This window comes from Sceloporus undulatus, chromosome 1 (assembly GCF_019175285.1).
Source record: "Sceloporus undulatus isolate JIND9_A2432 ecotype Alabama chromosome 1, SceUnd_v1.1, whole genome shotgun sequence".
NCBI classification, from domain to species: Eukaryota; Metazoa; Chordata; class Lepidosauria; order Squamata; family Phrynosomatidae; genus Sceloporus; species Sceloporus undulatus.
In genome coordinates, this window is record NC_056522.1 from 309,501,350 (window position 1) to 309,527,290 (window position 25,941).

The window sequence follows — 25,941 nt, forward strand, 5'->3', positions numbered from 1 at the left end:
TACTGCTCTCCCTTTTAGTGGTACTTTTCATTAACATGCATTAACATGCATTAACTCATTAACTCATTAACATGCATTAACTCATGTTCTTGAATAAAATGTTAAAAGTTCAGTGGCAATGAGGCTTCCCTTCTCTATGGTCTTTTTTAGTGTTTTAATATAATGCATCCTGGGAAGGATTCAAAGGACAAGAAACATCTGAGGATATCTGATAGTGCATCACAAAAAGAAGCAAAATCAAATGGAAAAAGAAAGCGAGACTGTGAAGACCTAGAAAATGAGCCACAAGCAAAAAAAATACATCTGAGGAAAGCTCCCAAATGTCTGGACAAAACCGGTAATCTTCTCAGATTGTTATAATTTTCTCAAAAAGACAGTGCAATGTTATTCAATTTTATTCTGTTTGTGTTGTTTAATCATAGAAAAATCAGATAATAGTTTTCATTAGTGATTTAAAATTTCCAGAAATGTTGAACTCATAGGGGGGAAAGAATTTTTCCCTTCAAAATGGAAATGTTCAGATATTTTTTAAAAAAATGAAATATTAAACCCACTTGAGTCATTTTGTTATTTTAGGAACATTAATGCTCATTATATATAAGTTTGTGTGGTATCAGATTAATTTATTTGATATATTAAGTGCAGTTTATTCAGAATATAATTACAAATTGAACTTGTGTTTTAATTTATTATTATTATTATTATTATTATTATTGCTACAAATAGAGCTACAAGGTTAGGAACACCTGAATTGTAACAAACCTGTTTGGCTTTGCTAGTTTGAAGGGCAGACAAAAAACTCCCTAATAAAAACAAAAAGAAAACATCAAAATTAGTAAAACAGCAAAAATAATTTTGTCTTCACTAGTTCTCTGCTGTCAGGCAGACATAACACACTCATTTTCATTAAAAAAAAACCTACCAGTTGAAGGACCAGGAATTGTAGTAATCTGATACTATGCATAGCCTTACATAAAAGTCCTGTTTTTACATAGGGTAGTTTTTGAAATGATTTTAGGGCAGTGAATATGTAAACATTTTTGCAAGAGAGGTTAAGAACAACAAAAAAGGCTTTTTTGGGTATGTCTGCAGCAAAAGGAAGAAGAAGGAAACGGTAGGGCCACTGCGTGCGGTGCAGAAGATGGCAAAATGCTAAAAGGGGACAGAGAAAAGGCAGAAATACTCAACGCCTTCTTTGCCTCAGTCTTCTGAGAAAAGGAAAAGGGTGCTCAACCTGAGGAAAATGGAGCAGAGGACAGAATAGGGGAATTTCAGTACAGAATAAGTAATGAGATAGTAGAGGAATACCTTGTTAATGTAAATGAATTTAAGTCTCCAGGACCAGATGAGCTACATCCAAGGGTATTAAAAGAACTGGCAAATGTAATATCGGAGCCATTGGCAATAATCTTTGAAAACTCCTGAAGAACAGGAGAAGTCCCAGCAGACTGGAGGAGGGCAAACGTCCCCATCTTCAAAAAGGGAAAAAAAGAGGATCCCAACAATTATTGTCCAGTTAGTCTGATATCAATACCAGGAAAGATTCTAGAGCAGATCATTAAGGAGAGAGTCTGTGAACATCTAGAAGGCAATGCCATAATCACAAAAAGTCAACATGGGTTTCAGAGAAACAAGTCATGCCAAACAAATCTGATATCTTACTTTGATAAAATTACCAGCTTAGTAGATGAAGGGAATGCTGTGGATATAGTATATCTTGATTTCAGTAAGGCCTTTGACAGGTTTCCCCATGACATTCTTGCAAACAAGCTTGTAAAATGTGGGCTAGACAAGATTGCTATTACATAGATTTGTAATTGGTTGACCTGCCAAACCAAAAGGGTGCTCAATAATGGCTCCTTTTCATCCTGGAGAGAAGTGACCAGTGGGGTCCCACAGGGTTCTATCCTGGGTCCAGTGCTATTCAACATCTTTATCAATGACTTGGATGACAGAATTGGGGGCATACTTATCAGATTTGCAGATGACACCAAATTAAGAGGAGTAGCTAATACCCCAGAGGACAGGATCAAAGTTCAAAATGACCTTAATAGATTAGAAAGCTGGGCCAAAGCTAACAAAATGAATTTCAACACTGAAAAATGTAAGGTACTGCACTTAGGGTGGAAAAATAAAATGTACAGGTATAGGATGGGGGACACCTGGGTGAACAAGACTACATGTGAAAGGGATCTAGGAGTCCAAGTAGACCACAAATTGAACACGAGTCAACAGTGCGATGTGGCAGCTAACAAGGCCAATGCGATTTTAGGCTGCATGAATAGAAGTACTGTATAGTGTCTAGATCAAGGGAAGCAATAGTGCCACTCTATTCTGTTCTGGTCAGGCCCCATCTGGAATATTGTGTTCAGTTCTGGGCACCACAGTTTAAAAAGGAAGTTGAGAAAATGGAGCGTGTCCAAAGGAGGGCGACCAAAATGGTGAAGGGTCTGGAAACCATGCCCTATGAGGAACGACTTAGGGAGCTGGGAATGTTTAGCCTAGAGAAGAGAAGGTTAAGAGGTGATATTCTAGCCCTGTTTAAATAATTGAAGGGATGTCATATTGAGGAGGGAGCAAGCTTGTTTTCTGCTGCTCTAGAGAACAGGACCGGGAACAATGGATACAAGCTCCAGGAAAAGAGATTCCACCTCAACATTAAGAGGAATGTCCTGACAGTAAGGGCTGTTTGACAGTGGAACAAGCTCCCTTGGAGTGTAGTGGAATCTCCTTGCTCAGAGGTCTTTAAACAGAGGCTGGATGGCCATCTGTCAGGGATGTTTTGCTTGAAATTTCCTGCATGGCAGGGGGTTGGACTGGATGGCCCTTGCCGTCTCTTCCAACTCTATGATTCTATGGAATATTGTAGACATCATGCTAAAAGAAATTATTTGATTATATGTTATTTTAAATTTCCAGAAAAGAGGCTTTGGGGGGGGGGGAAGAAAAAATACAGTACTTTAATTTTCTCTGTGATTTTATCCCCATTCCGCAGGGCCTTCATATCTCTAGTTTGAATTGCTGGTATACTGTGTATCATCCAATTCCACGATACTGTACCAGGTAAGGAGTTGTAAATTGCCCTCTTGATTTTTTTTTAAAAATTCCTCCTTTTTAACAGAAATCTTGAACGTTTTTCATTGCATCTCAGATTAATTACTATGTGAGATCCCCCCATGCCCCATGGCTTTAATAGGAAAAATGCAATGTGTATAACAGCTCTAACTGGTGATTTTCTTTGGCTACTTTACTTAAATAACAAAAGTATCTTTAATACCTTTCTGTTTAGTTGTCCCTAAATCTGATTTTTTTTTTAAAATAACACATACACACTCCTTTATTTCTGTTAATAACCTTCTTGAAATGTTTTTGAGGCTTTTATTGTTTCTTCCTCATCTGACATTGCTTTGGAGATGATTGACAGTGAGTTGGGTGAGCTATAGAGGCGGATCCTAACTTGTGTGCAGTTTCAGTGGCTGGTTTTGTACTTACATAACATAACACCACGGATATAGTGCCCGTGCACTTAAGCACACACAAAAGCTAGCCCTCCTCCACAAGACTGGGAATACTCAGTCAACATTTTACTGGTAACACACAGTGTGTTCTGCCACTCTTTTCCATGAAAAATTCGGTCAGCAAGCTGTTGTCTTTTGTTCTGGCGGTGTTTGTCCGCCGCCTCCCCCACCATGTGTGTGTTATCTATCCTATTCCGGTAAACCGGCTCTTCGCCGTTCACGGCACTTTAGGGCATATTCTCCGATATCTAGTCCGTAGCCGATTGCATGTCCTTTTTGTGAGATTCGGGTTCTAGCTGAATGGACTGTCTATTCTCTTCCCCTCTTCTGTAACTGTCCGGTAGTAGATGTGATTGTTTCGTGTGCGGTTTTTGTTCCACATCTGGGGCAACACAATATTTCTACTCTTTCCATACGGAGCAGTCCGCGCCATGCATTGTGCGCAGTTGAGTTCACATCCCGTCTCAACACGTTCGGGCCAGTCGGCTGCCTCCGCCCCGCACGGGACTCCTCGCGCCTCTTGTTTTTCAACCATTCCCTTATGGAGCCAGCCACAGGTAGCGATATTCTATGTCTTTATTTTGTTACTGGAGTCTTTCGCTATTATTGCTGATCATTACCGAAGGTCAGCGTTATTGAATCCACACTGCTTCTGTCTAGAGTTAAGTTGCTGACTTCGCTCCGTTCCCATGCCCTTACTGGTCCGCACAACCTTCTTGTCGTCAACGATGTTTCGGCAATCGACATACAGATATCGTCTCCCCTGGGGACTTTCCTTCTGCCTTTCTTAAAGAACTCCGCCAGTGCGGGCGGGCTGGGATTGGATGGCGCTGTGACTTGCTTGGCGTCTCGGCATTGTTTTTGCCCGTCTTTCCGCCCCTGGCTGGTCGGGCGTCGCTCCTCGGACGCAGTAACCTGCTCTGGCCTGAGTAGGCTCCCGGCAGCCCGGACGCTCGCCAGCCGCACTGCCGCATCTCTCCCAGCCCGCGGTGTGGCCATTTGCTACGGATAGTTAGCCTCCTTCGGACCCCTCCAATTCTCGAGCGCTATCGCTGCGTTCCCTCTCTCCGTGGCCTCCCGTGCCCCCTTCCTCCGATACCCCCGCAGCCTTGCAGTCCTTGAATGGGCGCGCCTGCTTCCCAGTCGTAGTTGTCATCTACCGCCTCGTCAGGCGTTCTTCGCGGGGGGCTGGCCCGGCCCTGCTGCCTTCCGCTCGGCGCCATTCGGCACACCAGGTTGGTCCGTCTTCCTTCGGCACCTCGGCATCTCCCCCGACCGACAATCGCCCCTGCCTTGCCTCTGTACAGCACAGCACTCCCGCGACTGAAAATATTGTGCAGTCGTCACAGAGCACACACTTTATTTTTCTTTTTATTTCTTTGTGTATTATTTTTTTTTTGTTTATTTGTTCTTTTGATATCACATGGCTATGCAGGTCGCCGCTCGATCCACGCAGACGTACGTCGAGGCTCCGAAGCCCCCATGTCACTGTCGGACCACACGCGTGCGCCCGCTCTTTCAGTACACACGTCTTGCGTCGTGCGTGATACCGGTGTTCCACGCGACCGGAACCAAGTGGTCTCTATGCTTATGAGCGACTGTATATTTTTATTAATTTTAGTGGTCAATCTGAATATAGAAAGAGAACTTTTCCATTTTTAGAAAGAGGTGCTGCTTGATTCTTTGCCCGCTGCACTTTGATGCATCTTGCGATACGTCTGTGTTATTCAACGTGGGCTAATCTAACTAAGGGCCAAAACAGACAGCAAGAAGGTTGGCTTGAAGCTGCCTCAACCCAACCGAAAGTCATCACAGACCATAGGAAAGCACACCTTAGTTGTGCGTCCCGAGACGCCTCTGCCCTGGCCCAAATGTAGTGGAAAAGATCTGTCCTTTTGGGTCTGGGTTTGGGCGGCCTGGAGCAGAACTTCAGCATGGGATTTGTTGTCTTGGTGTGGCATGCGTCATCTAATGACCACGACATCCCAGGCCTGTGCAGCGAAGCAGCTTTTTCAGCTGCACTATCTTCGAGCCCTAATCTCTGTGTAGTATCTCTTGTTTCTTGCAAATGCAGAACTATGGCTTCACCAAGCCCATTCAGCTTTCCTCACTGTTATCTGTTTCCTTCCTTAGTTTTAGTGTAACATTTTTTCTATAAAGTATTGGAAGGCTGGGGATTTACTCTGACTAGATTACACAGTAACACATATAGCGCTGTTATTCCATTTTAACTGCTCTAGCTTCTCCTGTTGCTTTGGGATTGCAGTTGAGGGAGGGGCATTTAGAATTCTCAGCAGCAGGCTCTACTACTAAGAACTACAAAACCAGACTCACAGGAGGACCAGAAGCGCTAGGCTCAGAAAGTAGGAACTAGACAATCATATAAGAGGGTAGTCCGATAACTCATTCACTCCATCTTAACAGAAATGGGGAACATATGGACCTCTAGATGTTGCTGGACTGCACTCCAATGAGTCCAGGCTGCATGGCCAGTGGTGTCGAATTGCAATACAGCACCCATGTGATTCCATAAAAGACAGATCAAGCTTTAAGATTATTTATTTTATTCTTTATTTATTTTGATGCTGCCTTTCTCCCAGAAAGTGATCCAAGGCAGTTCACAGATGTAAGCCTGAGGGCAGGGAACCCGTCTAATTAAAATATAATTGTAAGCCACTCTGATAGCCTTTAGGCTGAAGGGCTGGGTATAATACCATAAAATAAATAAATAAATAATTTTAAAATACAATGTTCTAAAACAATGAAAATCTCGGGTAAAAACAGTACATAATGACATAAATAGATAAAGGTAAAAAATATCTAATGCACAACACACCATATAAAAGCTTCCCTGACCCACATTTATATAAACTACTTGAAAAAAAAAATTCTTTTGTGTGGATGAAGAACAGCGGGGGGGGGCGCCTAACCTACACATGGGAGGGCATTCCAGAGTTGGTAGCAGCCACTGAGAAGGCATCGTTCTGTCCTCAAAGGCAAGATCAGGAAAAAAAGCCTCTCCTGTAGGTCTTAAAATCCTTGCATACTCAAGGAGTTTTCTGAACTCTGCGTTCTCTCGTCCCATTACTGTCACCAGACACACTTGAGAAGGACACAGAGAGGAGCCTTTTCGTGGTTTGGTTCCGGGTGTGAAACCTCCATAGAAGTCGGTTGGCCTCACTCGCTTTCTCTCTATTGGCAAGTGAAGACTGTTTATTCAGACAGGCTTTGGTGTGTGTGTGAAGTAGTATGCAAGTTTTCGCCTCCCTTTAATTTAATTAGTAGTTAGTAATTAAGTAATTAGTAACTGATATCCACTTGATAATATTTTCTTTTGTAACGTTGGACCTCGGGATACGAAATACCAGGTTACGAATTTTTCGGGATTAAGAAAAATCCATAGGGATTTATTGTTTCGGGTTACGAACTTTTTTTCGGTTACGAAAAAACTCCGGCGCTGTTAAATGGAGCGCGCGGCAGGCGCGCGGGCTTTTTTCCCCATTAGCGCCTATGGCAATTCGGGTTACGAAGGTTTTTCGGGTTACGAAATTAGCCGCGGAACGAATTAATTTCGTAACCGAGGCACCACTGTATTGTTTTTTAAATTGGAGCCATTTTGAGTCCCAGTTTTGGTGGGAAATACAGGGTAGTAATAATCAACAATAATGGAGGATGAGATGATGATGATGATTTGATGATGATGATGAATGATGATGAGTGTGTTGATGATTGATACTGATGATGAATGATAATGATCGTATCTAGACTCTATAGATGTGTCTGTTTTGAGTTGTAGTTTTCTGTGGGTTTTCCCTTTCTGGAAGAATTTATTCCTGACATTTCACCTGCATCTGTGGCTGGCATCTTCAGTTGGTGATGGCATGGAAGTGTGTGGGGTATATATATACAGTACCTTGGTTGGGAGGAAGTGATTTACATGTTAATCTCTGTGTTGGTCTGTTTTAAGTTGCTTTAACCAGCATTTTAAAATAATATTATTAAATAAACCTTTTTTAACTTTTGTAAAATAAGTCTTTAATTTCATTTTGTTCTAAATTCTTGTATGCCTCCTTGGACCCCACCCCAGGAGAAAGCTGGCATATAAATGCAACAATAAATAAATATTAAAGTGAAGTTAGAATACACTATGAGTATTCATGGTGCATGATCATTATAATTCACTGCAGCTATTGATTTCACGCCAGTTATTGTTTTCTCAACTTTGGTGTTCCTTGAACTATAACATATGAATATTTATTAGTTGTACTTCATATAGTCTCTGCACAGTGGCATTGGCCAATCTTAAAATATTATCTAAGCTTCTCTGTTATGTAGTAATTTACATGTAGACTTTCTGATATACAGTAATATGTAGGGTAATCCTCCTCCCCCCCCCAGTTTGCATTTTTTCCCCTAGCTCCATTCTTTTTTTGTAATCACTCTTTGTCACATGTCTTCAGTAGTTAATATTGATGTTGTAGTAAAACTTAGACTGTATGTATGTGACATCTTTCATTCTAAGTAAGTTGTTGTGTGGCAGGGCAATCTTTCAATTGCTCCATGATCCGAAACAGAGGGGTATTCGTCCATCAGCTGGAAATGCAGAAAAATATTGTCCATTACATTTATCAGAACATGCTGGGAAGCACAATCAAGACACAGCTCAGAAAGGTGATAATTTCTGCTTTTTAACTGTCTAAAAAGCTCATTTCTTTACAGTTGCCATTCATGTCCAAAGTATACATTTGGGATGTGTGTGTATGCCACATATCAAATAGAAAAAAATGTGTATGGAAAGGTTTTTGAATTATGTATGGTCCAACTTGTGCTTATGTGCCATTGTCCATAGTATGCATAATGCAATGGCTTGTACATTTTTTCTTTTTTTGTCCATGTGTTCACATGAATTTGAATTTTTCCTTTGCTCCGCTGTTTAACATTAACCTGTAATTTTGGTTTTGCATTGGGTCATTTCTACACACTCTCATCCCTGTTCTGTTTTTTGTATATGCCACATCACAAACCAGTGTTCATTGTCAAGTTTCTCATTTTCTTACAAAATTTCCCGTGCCTGTTGCTTGTCATGGTAATGCTACTGTTTGATCATACTTTCCCCACATAACGGAAGTACACAAAATATGTTGCTGGATGTATGTTTGGTGTTTTGATCTTTTTAAACTATAAGGAGCCTTTATTTTTTACTCTGCCAGGAAAGAAGCAGCTGGGGAAGGTGGCAACTCTGAGGCAGAAAATTAGCAAAAGAAAAGCTAATCCCTCTGTTTTGCTGCTAAACCTGTAACAAGCTAAGACTACTTTCATTTTGAAGGAAAGTCAGACAATATACCTGTAGGTGCATGTAATATATTTTGCTGACAGTTACTCCTGTCAACTATGCAAAGTGATGGAGTAGAAAATTTAAATTGTAATCAGTTTTTCATAAAATTAATTAGTGGCAATGGATGCCAAATTGAATCTGAAATTAAACAAAGTAGTGCAGATGATTTGTTGGACTGTGACAACTGCCCCAGTTATCTCTATTAGAAGTAAATGAGTGGACATCCATAACATACCATGCATAGTCTCTTAGGGTATATCTATATAATAATGCAGTTTGACACTACTTTAATTGCCATGGCTTCATCCTACAAAATCCTAGGATTTGTAGTTTTGTGAGACACAAGCACTCTTTGATAAAGAAGGCTAAAGACCCCAGGATTCTATGCGATGGAACTAAAGCACTTAAAGCGGCATCAAACAGTATTATTTCTATGCCTGAGATATGCTAAAATTAATGTCTTAACAGTTTTCAGTTCCTTTTCTCCTTAAATTTAGGAAGACCATATAAGAGAGGTACATAACTGTAAATGTTTAAAGACAATTATTTGATAAAATAATTTTCTCTTTAAAAACTTTAAATTTCAAATATTGTATTTAAACTACATTACCTGTCCTTTATTTTTTTAATCAAATATTTCAGTTCAGTTACTTATGGGTTTGGGAACATTTAAAAAAATGTCATTTGTTAAATGTAAGTCAAATAAATGTGCAAAAACCAATCATATTCCAGTGAGGGCAATGAAAAAAAAAATCACATTTTTTGGAATTCCCATATCAAAGACTGTGCATAACACCTATTTTAAAAGAGCTACACTGGCTCCCAATTAGCTTCCGGGCACAGTACAAGGTGTTGGCTATTACCTTTAAAGCCCTACATGGCTCGGGCTCGGGTTACTTATGGGAACGCATCTCCCCATAACAATCCGCCCCGCACTCTTAGAACAAGTGGGAAGAACCTGTTAGATGTGCCATCATTCAAACATGTTTCCACTTCCCAAAAAGCTTTCAGTATAGCTGCTCCTAGATTATGGAACGGGCTCCCAGAGGAGACTCGCCTTGTTACATCCTTGGAGATTTTCAAGAAGGCGGTAAAGACAGAGCTCTTCCGCCTTGCATATCCTCCTGACCTTTTATGAAGACCATTGGTATGGACTGAGAGCACCTGACCCCGTGATGTTTTATGTTTTTAGCTGTGGTTTTAATTGTAATTAATGTTGTAATATTACAAGTATTTTTAACTCTGTTGTGATCCCGCCTCGATCCATTGGGAGAGGCGGGAAGATACAAATAAAAACTATTATTATTATTATTATTAAATTTATTTCGTTGAATTTTCAGAATGCCACTTGGACAAAGCAGACGTCCAGTAAAGAGTGGCGTCCAGCCATGATTGGGCCACACCATGGTGACCATATGGCCCGCTCCCAAAGCAGGTTGACTGCAGTAGCAAGCTGCACCAGCCAGGAAGCTCTTCGAATTCACTCCTTTTTAATTCGATCCTTTGGAGTGCAGGCTCCACAAAGCTTCCAGCCACTTTGGCAGTGTGCATCGTATAAACTCCATGTCGCCAAAGTGGCCAGAAGCCATTTTAGTTGGCCAGTGCATTTTGTGAGACAATTATAAGACAGTCCCTTTCCCTGCTCTAGAATCTAATAGATATGGCAGATTAAGTTAAAAGGAATCAAGTGTGTGTGGGGAGCAGAACACATTCAAGTGTGTGTGTGGGAGAATACAGATGGCATTTAGAGGAATATTTGAGTATGTAACAGAATCTGATTGAACACCAAATTTAATCCATCAGCTACAGAAAGGCCATAATGGTCTTTTTGTGTCAGTTTTGTTTGTTGCTGGGGAGTTAGTTTCGCTGTGTAATAAGTGTTAGCAAGAGGTGTACATTTAAAGTAAATTTGAGAAGCAAATTTTAAAGTATAAATTAAAAAATAGTAAATTTAAATGAATATCAGAGGAAATTTAGCAAATTATGAACCTGTGTCTAGTTATCAGTTTGTGCAAAAGCAGCATATACCTGTGACCTGCAAAACTTGGGTCTCAGTCTCTTATTGTTTTTTGTTACAGTGTCTACAGGTGCCCTTTGTACGTTCTCTCTATTCATACCGCCTCTTCCGAACAGCAAGTCCTTTCGATAGAAGAATTACATGCTTGGAATGGCATCCAACATACCCTAGCACAGTTGCTGTGGGCTCCAAAGGTGGAGACATCATTCTGTGGGACTATGAAGTGCTAAACAAAACCTGCTTCATAAAAGGAGTAAGAAGACCAAGAGCATATAACTATGCTATAGCAGTTTGTCATGTCCATCAGTTGATAACAGTGTAAGCTCCAAGTTAGAATTAAATTGCACTTGAGAAATTTGTGTTGTAGTTTCTCTGCAAGTGAAATAATTAGCTAGGCAAGGATATACTTAAATTGGATAACTATTATACCTACCATTTTCCGGCATATAAGACGACTGGGCGTATAAGGCGACCCCCAACTTTTCCAGTTAAAATATAGAGTTTGGAATATACTCACCATATAAGACTACCCCTCTTCCAACGCACACCAAATAAAAATTTTAAAAAATCAGATTTGATTTCAATATGGTAATTTTAATTCAAATGCTTATGACATGTAGGTACTTAGCAGGAAACCTTGTTATATACAAAGCCTGTTGGATTGGTCAGCTCTCCCTGCCTGCCCAGCCCTCCCTGTCTCCAAGACTATCAGAGCGGTAGCTGCTTTCATACGATCGTTGCATATGGTGGGGATGTGGCCATGGCTGTTTTTGAGCTCCCCCCACCATATGCGGTGGCTCGGAAGTTTCAGCACCTGCCCTATAAGATGATACCCAGTGTATAAGACGACCCCCGACTTTTGAGAAGATTTTCCTGGGTTAAAAAGTAGTCTTATACGCCAGAAAATACAGTACTTGGAAAATCGGAAAGAGGGCTACAGAGGAGTTTTGGAGTTAACTTTTCATACTTTCTTAAATAAGAAAGCATTTTGCTGAGCAAAAGAAAGAAAGTTCTTATAAATGAAGTTAAATGTTTCATTGGCTATGTAACTGTGTTGTATTGATAGACTTCTAGCAAATTATGCATGTGTTCCACAGTGGACAGAAGTTCATATTTTCTAGAGGCTGAACTAACAAGCAGAAAAAGAGTAGTTTCATTGACGCTTCCTAACCACCTTTGTAAATATTGTGTTGCTGTTTGGATTTTTCTCTCTCTTTATTGAAGCAAAGAATATTACAATATTGCCTTAGACGTTTGAGCTAAGAGCTCAAAAAGTATAAGACTAATACTCTAGGTAGAAACAGGGTGTAAGGCTTGCATTAACCTAGTAGTAAAAGAAAAAAGAAAGGAAACAAAAAGGGATAGCACACACATGAAAACTGAGTGATAGTTAGGGCATCCATTAACATAGCCCCTAAACTGGCTCTCCAGCACTGTCCATATATTGCACTCCTACCTGCTTCCAGCATTCTCCTTTGTCATCTTGATCTATCTTTCTGTTCGTATGTGCAAAACAAAATGTGTGTCAATAACTTATAAAGATCCTTTAATAAGCACAACTTAATTTCCCCAAATTGTTACTAGAATGGTTGGTACCCTTAGGGATTCTCACTTAACAATCATTCTGTTACAGGGTGCTCCCAGGGCAACTCATGCTTATTGGGAATGAACAAGTGAATTTCAGCACTCCACAGAATGATGACCTTCCTTATAAGAATCTGGTCCAAGCCTGGTTATTGTGCGAGGGAGCAGGATCACACTGCACCATAGCAGTTATTTAGCAGAATTGGTATTGGCCACAGGGATTGAAAATTTTTTCTTGTCATGGTACTTGCTCAGCCTAGCTGATGTGTCATAAGGATGAATATTGCCTTTTGGGAAGCGTAGTACTGTAGTACAGATTGATGAGAGAATAAGAGGGACTTTCCTCCTTCCACATCTCTGAGTGATTTTCTGTTTTGTTCATCCCCCTTCATTGTAGATGGGAGCTGGAGGGGCCATCACAGGAATGAAGTTTAACCCTTTTAATCCTTGTCAGCTGTACACATCATCAATTGCTGGAACTACTGCCCTGCAGGATTTTAATGGAAATACAGTCCAGGTCTTCACCAGTACCAACGACTGGGAGTAAGATTACAATCCAGTTCTTTCCACTTTTGACTCCTTGTTATTGAAAGGCAACACAAGTGGTGTAGATATGGGGAGTTTTAGGGTTTTGTTGTTGTTTCCTTATTTCTGCTGTCCCATTGAGAACTTGGATGATGTGCTTATTGCTGAAAATTTTGTTTTAAAGTGCTCCACCTTTTGGCCCACAGGGCAACACACCACCTGAAGACTACATGAAGACCCTACATTCATGTTTCACAGCTCCCCTCCAATTCAGGAGCATAGCATAAGCATCCTTCTTCATCACTGAGGCAACCACAGAACTGGTGGTAAATTCAGTGCTGGTAAATTCACCATATCTGGGATGTCCATGTCAAACTTTGCTTTCCCTTACCCTGGGAAATTTCTCACCCATGTTTTAGCCACAGAAATTGGCATTAAGGTTGATTATATAGTTTAAAAACAAGATGGAAAAGCAATTTCCAATTTAAATCAGGTTGAGAAACACATTAACGAGAAATCATCATAAAACAACAGAATGCATTATACTACAAAAATGTGTCAGACAGAACAATTGGGACTTGCATTAAAATATTAGAGTTCTATTCAGTATTCTGGCCAATCAGGCATATCTTATTTGGGGGTATGTTGTTCCGTCACCTCTTGGTTTCCATCCACAATGGACATCTTTCTCTATTCAGTATGCCCGCCTTCCATCGGGCTGTATCTTTGTTTGTTCTACCCCCTTAGAAAAAAAGACTTCTTTTAAAAGTTTTTGTGATTCTGCAAAATTTTAAGTTCCCTCAGGCTTTTAATATGTGTATTCCTGCATGACAGGGGGTTGGACTGGATAGCCCTTCTGGTTTCTTCCAACTCTATGGTCCTATAATTCCTGCGATGGTGTTTTGGTAAGCAAGGAGTGATATTTGAACTGAGTTCAGTAGTAGAGAAGGACATGACGATTAGAGGTTTTTTCTGTGTGACATTCACCATAACAGTAAGAAATCTATTTGAACACATAGGCCCCATACAGACAGGTCAAAATAAAGCTGCTTCAGGTCACTTTGGAGGTATGCTATTTAAATGATGCTTGTGTCCTAAGAGGCTGGAAGCTGTGCTAAAGCTGCGCGGAACAACCTGAAAGTAAAAAAGCTGCTGTTTTTCTCTGCTTTGCGTTCGGATTAACTTCACGTTATTTCCTTCTTTATTTTTTTTAAATAGTCTTTATTGAACTTCTACAAATATTTACAGAACAAAAAAAATCAAAAGAGTTCTTTTTTGGCATCTTTATACATTAATCTTTGAACAATCCTCTTCCCCAACCCCCCCCCCCTGCAAATTATACAGACATTCCACTAACAGCTTTGCCTCTGATTTCCCCGATTAAATAAGCAAAAAGTTGAATTTTTAACTCCAACTTCTACATTGATAGCTTTCCTCATTTACACATGGAAGAATCATGTTCTATATAACGACTTCTCACATCTTTTAGTATCTCATAACCATCTCCATGCCTGTCCCTCAAATATATCGCTTTTTTCTAGCTGGCATATAGAGAGGAGCAATTTAATTCCTCCAGATATCAGTCTTTCCGCTTCCATTTGTCTTTACAGAATTTTATAAGAGGATCCCATATTTTGATGTCACTATTATGTTTATCCTGTAGTAAAGATATCAGCTTATCCATTTCAACCACATCCAAAGTTTTTATTAGCCAGGTATCTAATGTGGGTACTTCTGTGCTTCTCCATAATTTTGCCGAACAAATTCTTGCCGTGCTTACCAAATATAGTATTGGTTTAAGTAATTTCCTTGCCTTTTCTTCCATAATCATATTTAATAAAAATAATTCTGGTTCCAGATTTATCTTAATATTAAATTTTTTTTGAGTAGTATTATGTACTTCTTTCCAAAACTGTTTTACTTTGGGGTACGACCAACACATGTGATAGAATGTTCCAATCTTTTCATTACATTTCCAACAGATATTTGATTTTTTTCCTATACATTTTATTTATTCTGACCGGGGTGAGATACCATCTATCCATCATTTTTAGGATGTTTTCTTTTATATCTGTGCATGGTGTAAACCGTAGGTCTTTCCCCCATGTTCTTTCCCACTTCTCTAGCTCTATTATCCGACCTACATCTCTTGCCCATTTTATCATACAGCTTTTAACTATTTCTGTTTCTAATTCTAGTTTTAAACAAATCTTATAAAATTTTGCAATTAGCCCCTATCTCTTACTTTTAGTAATTATTCCTTTGAATTCTGTTTTCTCTCCTTCAAATACAAAGATTTTTCTACCCTCTTTAAATCTTTCTGCCAGTTGATAATATGGGAACCATTGTACACTTAATTTACTTTGTTCCAATTCTTCCCTCGTTTTAATTGTTAAGGTACCTTTTGCGTCTTTCTTCAGCATGTCCTTGTATCTTAACCAACCTTTATTTTTTAAATTTATCCTAATTGCAAACGCTTCTTGTGGTGAAACCCAATCTGGGATATTTTTATATATCTTGTCTTTATATTTAGCCCAGACTCTCAATAATGCTCTCCGAATTATATGATTGTTATATTGCTTATTTTGCCTAACTTTACCATACCATACGTATGTATGCCACCCAAAGATTATATTGAAGCCTTCTAAATTTAACAATCTAGCATTTTTTAAATCAATCCAGTCCAACACCCATTCCAGTGCACATGCATAATAGTACAGCCTAAGATCTGAAGCTGCAAACCCTCCTCTCTCTTTACTATCCGTTAATGATTTCCAATTAATACGGGTTTTTTTGCCCTCCCATACGTATTTTAGTATATCTCTCTTCCAATTGCTGAATACCAAATTGTTTGTTAATATCGGGAGATTTTGGAACAAATAAATTATTTTAGGTAGTATGTACATTTTCAATAAGGCAATTCTACCAAATAATGATAGTTGTAATTTCAACCAAATCTGTAATTTTTTCTTAATTTCCTGCCAAATTGTTTTATAATTATTATCAAATAATTCACTATTTCTTTTTGTAATTTGTATACTCAAATAGTTTACTTTTTTCTTTATTGTAATACCTGTTATCTGTTCAAGCAATTCCTGGTCTATCTTTTTCATATTACAGGTGATTAAAGCAGATTTCAATTTGTTTATTTTAAATCCTGCACATTCTCCAAATTCCGCAATTATTTGCAGTGTCTTTTCAATGTGTGCGACAAGGTCTTCCGTTATGACCACAATATCATCCGCATACGCCCTAATTCTATATTCCATTCCTTTTATGCGAGTTTCCTTTTAACTTCACGTTATTTCAGTTGGGCAGTCCCCTAGTATGATAAACTCCCTGAATTGCAAGTTTTGTTTAAATTCAAATGTACTTTAAATCGCATTTAACTCCTGTTTTCCTGCGGGATCTCCCCCAGTGTGATAAACTCCATTGTTGCGGGGAAGAAGATGGGGAGTGGGGGAAACATAAAGTCAATACAAACCATTTTGCAGGAGGGGACTGGTGAGATCATTCTACCAGTACAAATATTATCTTGTGTTTCTCTTTAAGACACTGGATAAGTAGTTTTTCAAAAGGGCATTGAATAGCTTCTCAGCATTTTTTAACTTAATTTTGAATATAATTTGTAGGTAGCTATCTGAAAAATTGAGTAGCTAGTATTGTATAGTCCTGGTTCAGAGCTAACAAGTCCAGTTTTAACCTGACACATGAATTCCTCTAGAGCACCATTCCTCAAATGTATGGCTCAATCATCATCAGCACTAGTCAGTAATCAAGAGTCCTGGGAGCAGAACATCTGGAGAGTGTGAGGGTCCCATTCACACAGTGCAACTACAGCAATACTGCGCCACTTTAACTACCATGATCATATCTTATGCAGTCTTAGGGGTTTGTAATTTGGTGGGCACTGGAGCTCTATGGCTGATGAATTACAAATGTATGTCCCTAAACTGCTAATTCAAGAATTCCATAAATTGAAACCATGACAGTTAAAGTGGAATCACAATGTTATAACTGTCTAGTGTGAAAGGGCTGTAGGAAGGCTGATCTAGAGTCTCCATGAGCTCAGTGCACTCCTGCTTTTCCCATCTTTTCCCATTAACATGGGTGTGTTGCTCTCCTCTTCCCATCTGTGGTTCAGAAAGGCCCAGGGGATTCTCTTGGAAGCATGAAATTCAGCCCATTTGAATTGGAAAAACTTTATGTGTCATCAGGGGATGGCACCCTTTGACTACACAGTCTTGAGGGCCAAACTGCACAAGTGATCTCCAGTACCCCAGCCTGTGACCATGAATTTCATGATGTTTAGTGAGAAAGGCAGGGCTTTTGTGAAGTCGAAGGTTTTCATGGCTGGCATCCATGGTTTTTTATGGGTTTTTCGGGCTATGTGGCCATGTTCTAGAAAATTTTCTTCCTGACGTTTCACCAGCATCTGTTACAGTTTCTCTGAAGATGCCAGCCACAGATGCTGGCAAAACGTCAGGAAGAAAATTTTCTAGAACATGGCCACATAGCCCGAAAAACCCACAAAAAGCAGGGCTATTGGTTAGCTTCTAAGTTCACTTTAACCTCCTTGCAGGACAGACTCTTGAAAGTTGCTGGTGCTGTTTTCCTGAGCATGTAGGAATGTTGCTGGTGCTGTTTTCCTGAGCATTTAGGAAATAGTAAATTTCTGTTTGATGTTCTAATCTGCTCAAGTGGTGGCCCGTATGTGTATAGTTCTGTTGTTCATTATGACAAATGAAACAGCACAGTACTTTGTAATGGGAAAAGAGTATAAGAATCTTGGAAATTGCATGTTTTTGGTGTTTACTGTGTACTGCTGATTTATAGGGAAGGCAAAAAACTTTTCAGTAAAAATAGTAGTGTTTTCCTTGTGATGGAAACACATAGTATGGATAAAGTGTGACTAAGTCAGCTTTTGGAATTTTTCCCTCCTTAGAGCCCTGCACAGAGAAGATGTGATTGAATGTAGAGACCAAGTCACATAGTAAATAACTGATGTTTTAGCATTGTAAGAACATTTCAGCATTTGAAAGGGAAACTAACAGACACACAAGTTGGATCTCATGCTCAGAAGCTGTTGTTGGCTACAGGCAGTGTTTATTACCAGTGTGTTTAGACCTGGGTTTTTTGTTTGTTTGTTTGTTTGTCTATTTTTGGTTTTTGAAGAATGCTAATCTGGTCTCATGTTTTGAAGGCTTTAAAATTTGTCAATTTCCTGGGGTCAATATTCATTTAAAATAGTTATTTTAAAACATTTTAGAAAGAAAACATGTTTAGTATTTTTTGAGTCTAAGTGATGATTGTGGGCATAGATAATTGGCCTCTTGATTTGAACTAGGTTTCTTTCATATTGATTTATTTCAGTACTTGGTAATTAACCTCAAACAGATCCCACATCAGAGCAATTCCTAGGACTCAGCTCAGTTAGGATTCCACTCCTTATTTTAATACTAGGATGGCAATTTTTGCTTTTGCAGTTTTTTAGAGCACCCTCTTAATATTTGTTGCACAAGATGCCAGTTCTGAATTTGAACTTCTTTCTTTTTCAGTTTCTGGTACTGCAGTGTTGATGTATCTCCAACACGTCAGTCGGTGGTGACAGGTGATAATGTGGGCAATGTCATCCTGCTTAGTACTGAGGGTAAAAAGGTTAGTGGGCCCATCCTCTTTGTCCTACATACTTCTTTGACAAGACATTGTTTAAACTAGCCTAAAGTGTTCTTAGAGTCAAACTTCAGAATTTTCTGAAACTGGTCTACAGTCTTAGAAGCAGACTGCAGAAATTTCTGAACTAGGAACTCTTATTCAGTGAATGGTTTGAGAATTCTTGGTTCAGAAATTTCTGAAGTTTGATTCTAAAAAAGGTATTACAAGCCACCAGCCATGTACCAATGTAATAATAATTTTATGTAATGTGATGTTATCTGTTTATTTATTGTGTTTTTATGATTTTATATAGCCCCTTGAAAAAGGCCTTAAGAGTACATCAGGCTTTTAAAAAATTAATAAAACAATAATCTTTTGAACATCTTGAGACAACTCTTTTTTCTTCTGTGCATTCCATTGGCTGCTCCCCACTTTCTGTTTCCCCCCTCTACAGTGCTCTTACACAGTTTTGCATTAATGAACATCATTCATGTTGTGTTGTAGTGGTGTAGAGACTCCAGCTGATTTAGTCCCACCATGTTCTGGCAGCTTTTGGACCTGTATGGGAAGTCACTTCACTTGTGTGGTTCCTTTATTGGATATTATCTCTTTGTGGTGATATTGGGCTACAGTTGATCATTCCTTGTGCCAATACAGTAATACAAACTGTAATTTAAGTGTTTTCTAGTACTAGGGAGGTCACATCCTAGGAGAAGAACCTGGGAACAACTCATTCAATTTATCCGTAGCTCTTTGGTAGAGTTTATGGTGTTGGCTGTGCATGTCCTTGCCTTTATGCCCTTTTTGAAGTGATCCATGGGGAGAGGCGGGAAATATAAATACAGTAAAGATATTATTATTGTTGTTGTTGTTGTTATCTATCAGGAAAGGTAGTAGTAATAATAATAATAATAAGCTTTATTTGTATACTGCTTTTCCGTGGACGATCAAAGTGGTTTCCAATATCAGATTAACAATACATAACACATTATGACTCTGCTTGTCTCCCCTCAAGATGGTGGTCGGGAGGAGGGCTCTTCTCCTTGGCAGGCAGAGGCCTGTTGTTTCTTGCCTGCTTCTCTCCCCTCAAGATGGTGGTCGGGAGGAGGGCTTTTATATACCAGTATATACAACTTGCAGGCCAGAATTCTTGCTCTGTTAAATGCCATGTCTTTTATCTTATATTGATCCACCATAGATATGGAACCTGAAACTGCACAAAAAGAAAGTTACTCACGTGGAGTTTAATTCTCACTGTGATTGGCTCCTGGCTACAGCGTCAGTGGATCAGACAGTTAAAATCTGGGATCTAAGAAACATAAAGGACAAATCAAGCTGTCTTCATATACTTCCACATGACAAACCTGTCAATGCAGGTAAAATGGAAAAATAAGATCTCTCTTTTGTTGGTCACTTACAGAATTCTCCTACCTATGCTCAATCCTTAATTGCATCTCTGACTTTCAGTTCAGTGGCCTCTGTCTTTGTTTGTCTTACATCTGCTGTACTGACAGTTTTCTAGATTTACTGCTTGACCTTGCGTGGCTCCCTATCACTCCGTTTAGCTCAACACAGTTGTTTGAATAAAATGAATTAAGGACACATTGCAAATAATGGAAAACTGGTATAAGCACAAAAGGAAAAAAAAGGAAGAAAATAAAGATTAGTTCTATATTTATTCTTTTCATTTGCTTTACCCCAGGAGAAAACAATATTGAAATAAGTCTGCAGGCTTGCTTGACTTTCAAGTTAAGTTTTTATGTTGGTGTTCAGCCTTCAGAATTAGAAACCTAGATGAACTGATGTGTGCCAATTTATTATGCTTGTAACAGCAGTAAAATTCTTTAATAGAATGGCTGTATTGCAAAAGGAAGTTTCTAGTCTTAAAGCTATTATTGAAACATTAGTAGGACTTGCAGAGCTTGGGATTTGGATAGTAGCCCCCCAGACTTGTTTCCCCAGTGAAGAAAAAGAATGTGGAGCAGGTTTGGATGAGCCTCATGAGAAGGATATGCCTGAAGCATTCAATCCACCCCTAAACTCTGCAACAAAACAACTAAATGAAATTATGAAGGACTGAACTGTGAAACCTCTTATCAAGTTAGAAATAGTGAACAAGGTTTTTGTTCTGGAAAAGCAACCTCTGTTCTTAGCCTAACACCATCTGATCCAAGATTTCAGACTATTGATGAGTAGGTAGATGAGAACTTAGGCACTGTCCCTTCCTTTGTACAAGGAAAAGATAATAATATTCCATCAAACACCACATTACTAAGTTCTGATATGGCATCTATAAATGAGACTCTGGATGGTTCTAGCAGGCTCCCTACCCTGCACTGTAACATCAATTGATCGATATGGCAGAGGTTGGTGGAGAAATATTTCATGTACCCCAAATACTGGTGAACAAAAAAATCTACTACTAATCATGGCTTGTGCAGTAAGAGATTATCAGATAAAGGACAAATGATCATACATAACTGGCCAGTAAAGAAACCAGGTGGAGAAATGACTTCAGCTAAAGAACATTTAGCAGAAATTCAGTCTATCTTGGGGTCTGCTTTGGACCTAAGCAACGGCGTCTTCTGTAAACAGGCAGTATAGAACTGACTTATCAGGATCCTGACACGTGGCGAGGAATCAGGTCTCTATTATACATATTATGCTTGTGCACAATGAGATGAACGTCCATAACTAGAATGTCTAGGAAACAACACAATAAATGTAATAAGTTCTTTGGAAATTTGTTTTTTATTGTCTATACCACTGTGGTTCTAGATAAATAAATATTATTGTGAGCATTTTTCTCTCCTGTTCACAGCTTATTTCAGCCCAACCGATGGTGCTAAGCTACTGACTACTGATCAGCACAGTGAAATCCGGATTTATTCATCTTCTGATTGGTCCAAACCACAGCATTTGATCTCACATCCTCATCGCCAGTTTCAGCACCTTACGCCTATCAAGGTGAAAAAATTGAAAAAGTAACAAGCAGTTATTGCCCATTTGATGGTAATAATGAGTTAATAAGAAAACCATCCCACAGCTATTGTATGGAAACTTTTTGGGATCCTGACTGCAATATAGGGATATTTGCCTATATGGATCCAATGCCAGAATATGGATTGGGTCATTCTCTTGTTGATTGTTATGAATCTGTGTAAATAAAGCCAACATTAGGCTCATATCTAAAGAGATTGAGTAGTAGATGGGAACTGGATGTGGGCTTGAGCAAAAGGAATCATAGGGCAAGAGGCACTTAATTGTAGTTGTCTACAAGTGTCATGTTGTAGACTAAACAATTGCTATGAAAATTCTGTTGCTACCTCAAGATGTTTTTAAAAGTATATGATTTGTCTGATCTTATGGAAGGGTTAGAAGCTGAACTTGACTGGATAGACTCTAGCCTCACAGGAGTACATTTTTGTTGTTGAAGTCCTAGTTTACTGTGATATATTTCAACTTTAGCAGTAGTTTTTCTTAATAACCATTTTTATATTTTAGGCAACATGGCATCCTCGTTATGATCTCATTGTGGCTGGTCGTTACCCAGACCCTCTTTTCCCAGGATACACAGCAGATGAACTGAGAACAATCGACATATTTGATGGAAACAGTGGGGAGATGGTGTGCCAGTTACATGATTCAAATGCATCGGGCATTATCTCGGTAAGTGCAGAAATTTATATTCCAAGCAGCTGCTATGCTCCCAATTGCTTATGGATTCAAGATCAAGAATAGGAGATCAAGAATAACTTTCCAATATGGTGTCATTGACTAATTTGCTTGTGACAAAAATGTATGTTTAATACAGGCTTTCTTTTCAGCACAAACCACTACGCGTAGGTTTTCTGGCTTCCAAATCTATTCTTTAAAGGTCTCCGTAGACAAATAACAGTCATAAAAGGGGTTTATGTGGACAGGGATGCCCTTTCCACCTGCATCTCATCTTGCAAGAACCTCCAGGCCTTACTGGAGAAACAAATTATAATCTACCCTCCACATTCACTGGGGTTAAGAGCACAAGATCCCTGTTAAAGTGGGAAAATTCAATATGTGGGGAAAAGTGGGAGGCATGTGTGCACACTCCCCTGCCTGTGCATGCACACATGCTATTCTTCCCCCTCCCATGCTTTGACCAGCTGAGGGAAGCCAGCCAAAGCACAAGGGAGGGTGGGAAGGGCGTGTTATGTGCCCTCATGGGCTTCCCCCCCCCCCCCAGAGGAAAAGCCCAGGAGGGATGAGGAGGAGAACTGTACGCATGCTCTTCCTGGCCCTGGTAGGGACAAACTTGCAAATAATCAAATCTGCAGTATTAAACATGCGAAAGTGGAGGGGGGGCTGTTCTCTCTGAAGTAACAACTACTATTTCATATGGTCTCTATTACTCTGTTCTCTCTGAATCTTTTGGAACGGATCCAAAATGTGTCCTTATGCTCCCTCAGATTTTTATGCTATACTTGAGATATGCTTGGAAGTAATGAAGGTGGCTTTTTAAATTCTGCTTCCAAATGCCTGAAGCCCAGATTTCACATGTCAGAAATGTGGCATACATACCCCTTTGAGTCCTCTATCCATCCTGGATAATTGGGATATGGTTGTGGTGTGTTTAACTTTGCCCAGCATCTAGAACCTACAGAACTGTCAGCAGTATATGGAGATCTCAGGGAAGAAGAGACATCTTTTACCTTCAGTTGGATTAGTCACAGGTAGTCCTTACTGATCACGTGATGCATGTCTTTATGACGTTCTGTAGATTATACTTGTGTGATTCACTCCTTGATTTTTCTTGTATTTCTTAGTTAGAATCATACAATAATAGAGTTGGAAGAGACCACAAGGGCTATCCAGTCCAACCCCCCTGCCATGCAGGAACTCTCAATCACAGCATACTCAACACATGGTCATCCAGCCTCTGTTTAAAGACCTCCAAGGAAGGAGATTCCATTACACTCCAAGGGAGTGTGTTCCACTGTCAAACAGCAATTACTGTCAGGAAGTTCTTCCTAATGTTGAGGTGGGATCTCTTTTCCTGTAGCTTGCATCCATTGCTCCGGGTCCTAGTCTCTGGAGCAGCAGAGAACAAGCTAGCTCCCTCCTCAATATGACATCCCTTCAAATATTTAAACACAGCTATCATATCACCTCTTAACCTTCTCTTTTTCGGGCTAAACATCCCCAGCTCCCTAAGTCATTCCTCATAGGACATGGTTTCCAGACCCTTCACCATTTTGGTCACCTTCCTTTGGACATGCTCCAGTTTCTTAACATCCTTTTTAAATAGTGGTGCCCAGAACTGGACACAATAATCCAGGTGGGGCCTGACCAGAGCAGAATAGAGTGGCACTATTACTTCCCTTGATCTAGACACTATACTTCTATTGATGCAGCCTAAAATCGCATTGGCCTTGTTAGCTGCCGCATTGCACTGTTGACTCATGTTCAATTTGTGATCTACTTGGACTCCCAAATCCCTTTCATGCATAGTCTCGTTCAGCCAGGTGTCACCCATCCTATATCTGTTTCATTTTTCCTCCCTAAGTGCAGTACTGTACCTTACATTTCTTCGTGTTGAAAAGCATTTTGTTAGCTTTGGCCCAGCTTTCTAATCTATTAAGGTCATTTTGAACTTTGATCCTGTCCTCTGGGGTATTAGCTACTCCTCCTAGTTTGGTGTCATCTGCAAATTTGATAAGTATGCCCCCAATTCTGTCATCCAAGTCATTGATAAAGATGTTGAATAGCACTGGCCCCAGGACAGAGCCCTGTGGGACCCCACTGGTTACTTCTCTCCAGGATGAAAAGGAGCCATTGTTGAGCACCCTTTGGGTTCAGCTGGTCAACCAATTACAATCCATGTAACAGTTACCTTGTGTATGCCACATTTTACAAGCTTGTTTGCAAGAATGTCATGGGGAAACCTGTCAAAGGCCTTACTGAAATCAAGATATACTATATCCACAGCTTTCCCTTGGTAGATACCAAGCTGGTAATTTTATCAAAAAAAAGAGATTAGATTTGTCTGGCATGACTTGTTTCTCTGAAACCCATGTTGACTTAGTTGCATTTTTCAGAGTTGTGGATATTGTCATATCATATACACTGTTGTATACAGTTCTATTAATTGTCACTTCACATTGCTGTAATGTTTCAGGCCTGTACCCTTCTATTAGGGGAGGGTGAGCCACCCCAAGGGGCCAAGAGTAAATTCTCTCCCACATACACTCCTGTTGGACCATGGTGTTGCTCCTGGGAAATGTTGTAACATCACTCTCAGCTTCAGTTTTCAGCACAAGGGACACCAAATCAGCATGTTTTTGTGGCAATTTGGGCAATTTTGTGCCAATTTCAATATTAAAAAATCAGCAATTTTTTTTTCTGGGTGGAAGGGGACTGCGAGGAGTTCTTGGGAAGGATGTAAAACAGGAGGGCTACATTTCCCCCACCTCTGCTTTAGAGATATTATCTGCACTTTTTTTGAACTTCAGAAATGAGGAGATAGCTGTGCGTCTCTGAACTGAATTGCTTCAGCTTCACCATTGTGTGTAGAATGTGGGTAAGAATACCTGAAATGGGCAAGCCAGCATTTAGTGCTGATTTCTCTGAGGGACATTCAGGCTCAAAAACAGAACCTGAGGAATTTTCTGATTACCCATCTGATTGTGCACTGTGGGCAGATTCTCAGGGAAAGCTTCATCTCTAGTCTTCTACAACAACAACATCAGCAGCAACAAAAAAACCAAATTCCAAGGCTGTTTGCTATCAAAACAGTTTTCTTTTAAGCTTCCTAAGTGCCATGTGCTGGGCTTCCTGGAAAGATTCCTCAGTTATCTTTGTTTGGAGGGATTTTTATTCCCTTTCCTAGTGATGCTGGAGTTGCATCCCACCCTTCCTCACAGGATCCATATCTGTGTCTCATGATACTGGTAGTACTGCTGGCTTGACATTCAAAGCTCTGTTGATTTGTGCAGAGCTCTCCTACATTCAATGCTAGTCTTTTCTTTGTTGCTCGAGAATGTTCCAGTTTCTGATTTGATAAGGGAGCAGTTGACAAGGTTATAATACATTATTGTGTTCACATTTGCAGCTCAATAAGTTTAACCCTATGGGAGACACACTGGCCTCTGGAATGGGTAAGTGATTGGTTTAATTTGATAATAGCTGGGTGTTTATCCCAGATTAAAGTAAAAAGGTACCATTCAAACCACAGTTTGTTAAGAATGAGTTGGAGTTTATGGTTCTACTCATTAATATTTCAACATTTTATATCAAAACATAACATACATTTTAATAATTTAAAGACACTT

General features: G+C 39.6%; 1 protein-coding gene across 7 annotated transcripts in view; it reads left to right on the forward strand.

Annotated features, from left to right (window-relative positions):
* Nucleotides 1-25,941, forward strand: part of DDB2 (damage specific DNA binding protein 2) — a 45,661-nt gene that overhangs the window by 16,796 nt on the left and 2,924 nt on the right. For 5 of the 7 annotated variants that reach the window (XM_042461403.1, XM_042461419.1, XM_042461394.1 and 2 more), the window contains 9 exons: nucleotides 151-337; nucleotides 8,059-8,189; nucleotides 10,932-11,123; nucleotides 12,852-12,997; nucleotides 18,538-18,637; nucleotides 19,833-20,010; nucleotides 21,456-21,601; nucleotides 22,139-22,303; nucleotides 25,722-25,767. In XM_042461403.1, the coding sequence (XP_042317337.1) occupies nucleotides 163-337; nucleotides 8,059-8,189; nucleotides 10,932-11,123; nucleotides 12,852-12,997; nucleotides 18,538-18,637; nucleotides 19,833-20,010; nucleotides 21,456-21,601; nucleotides 22,139-22,303; nucleotides 25,722-25,767 (1,279 nt within the window). In that variant the 5' untranslated portion in view covers nucleotides 151-162. Of the gene's footprint in view, nucleotides 1-149; nucleotides 338-8,058; nucleotides 8,190-10,931; nucleotides 11,189-12,851; nucleotides 12,998-18,537; nucleotides 18,638-19,832; nucleotides 20,011-21,455; nucleotides 21,602-22,138; nucleotides 22,304-25,721; nucleotides 25,768-25,941 lie in introns of all 7 variants that reach the window. The other 2 variants (XM_042461426.1, XM_042461383.1) reach the window with 2 other exon arrangements.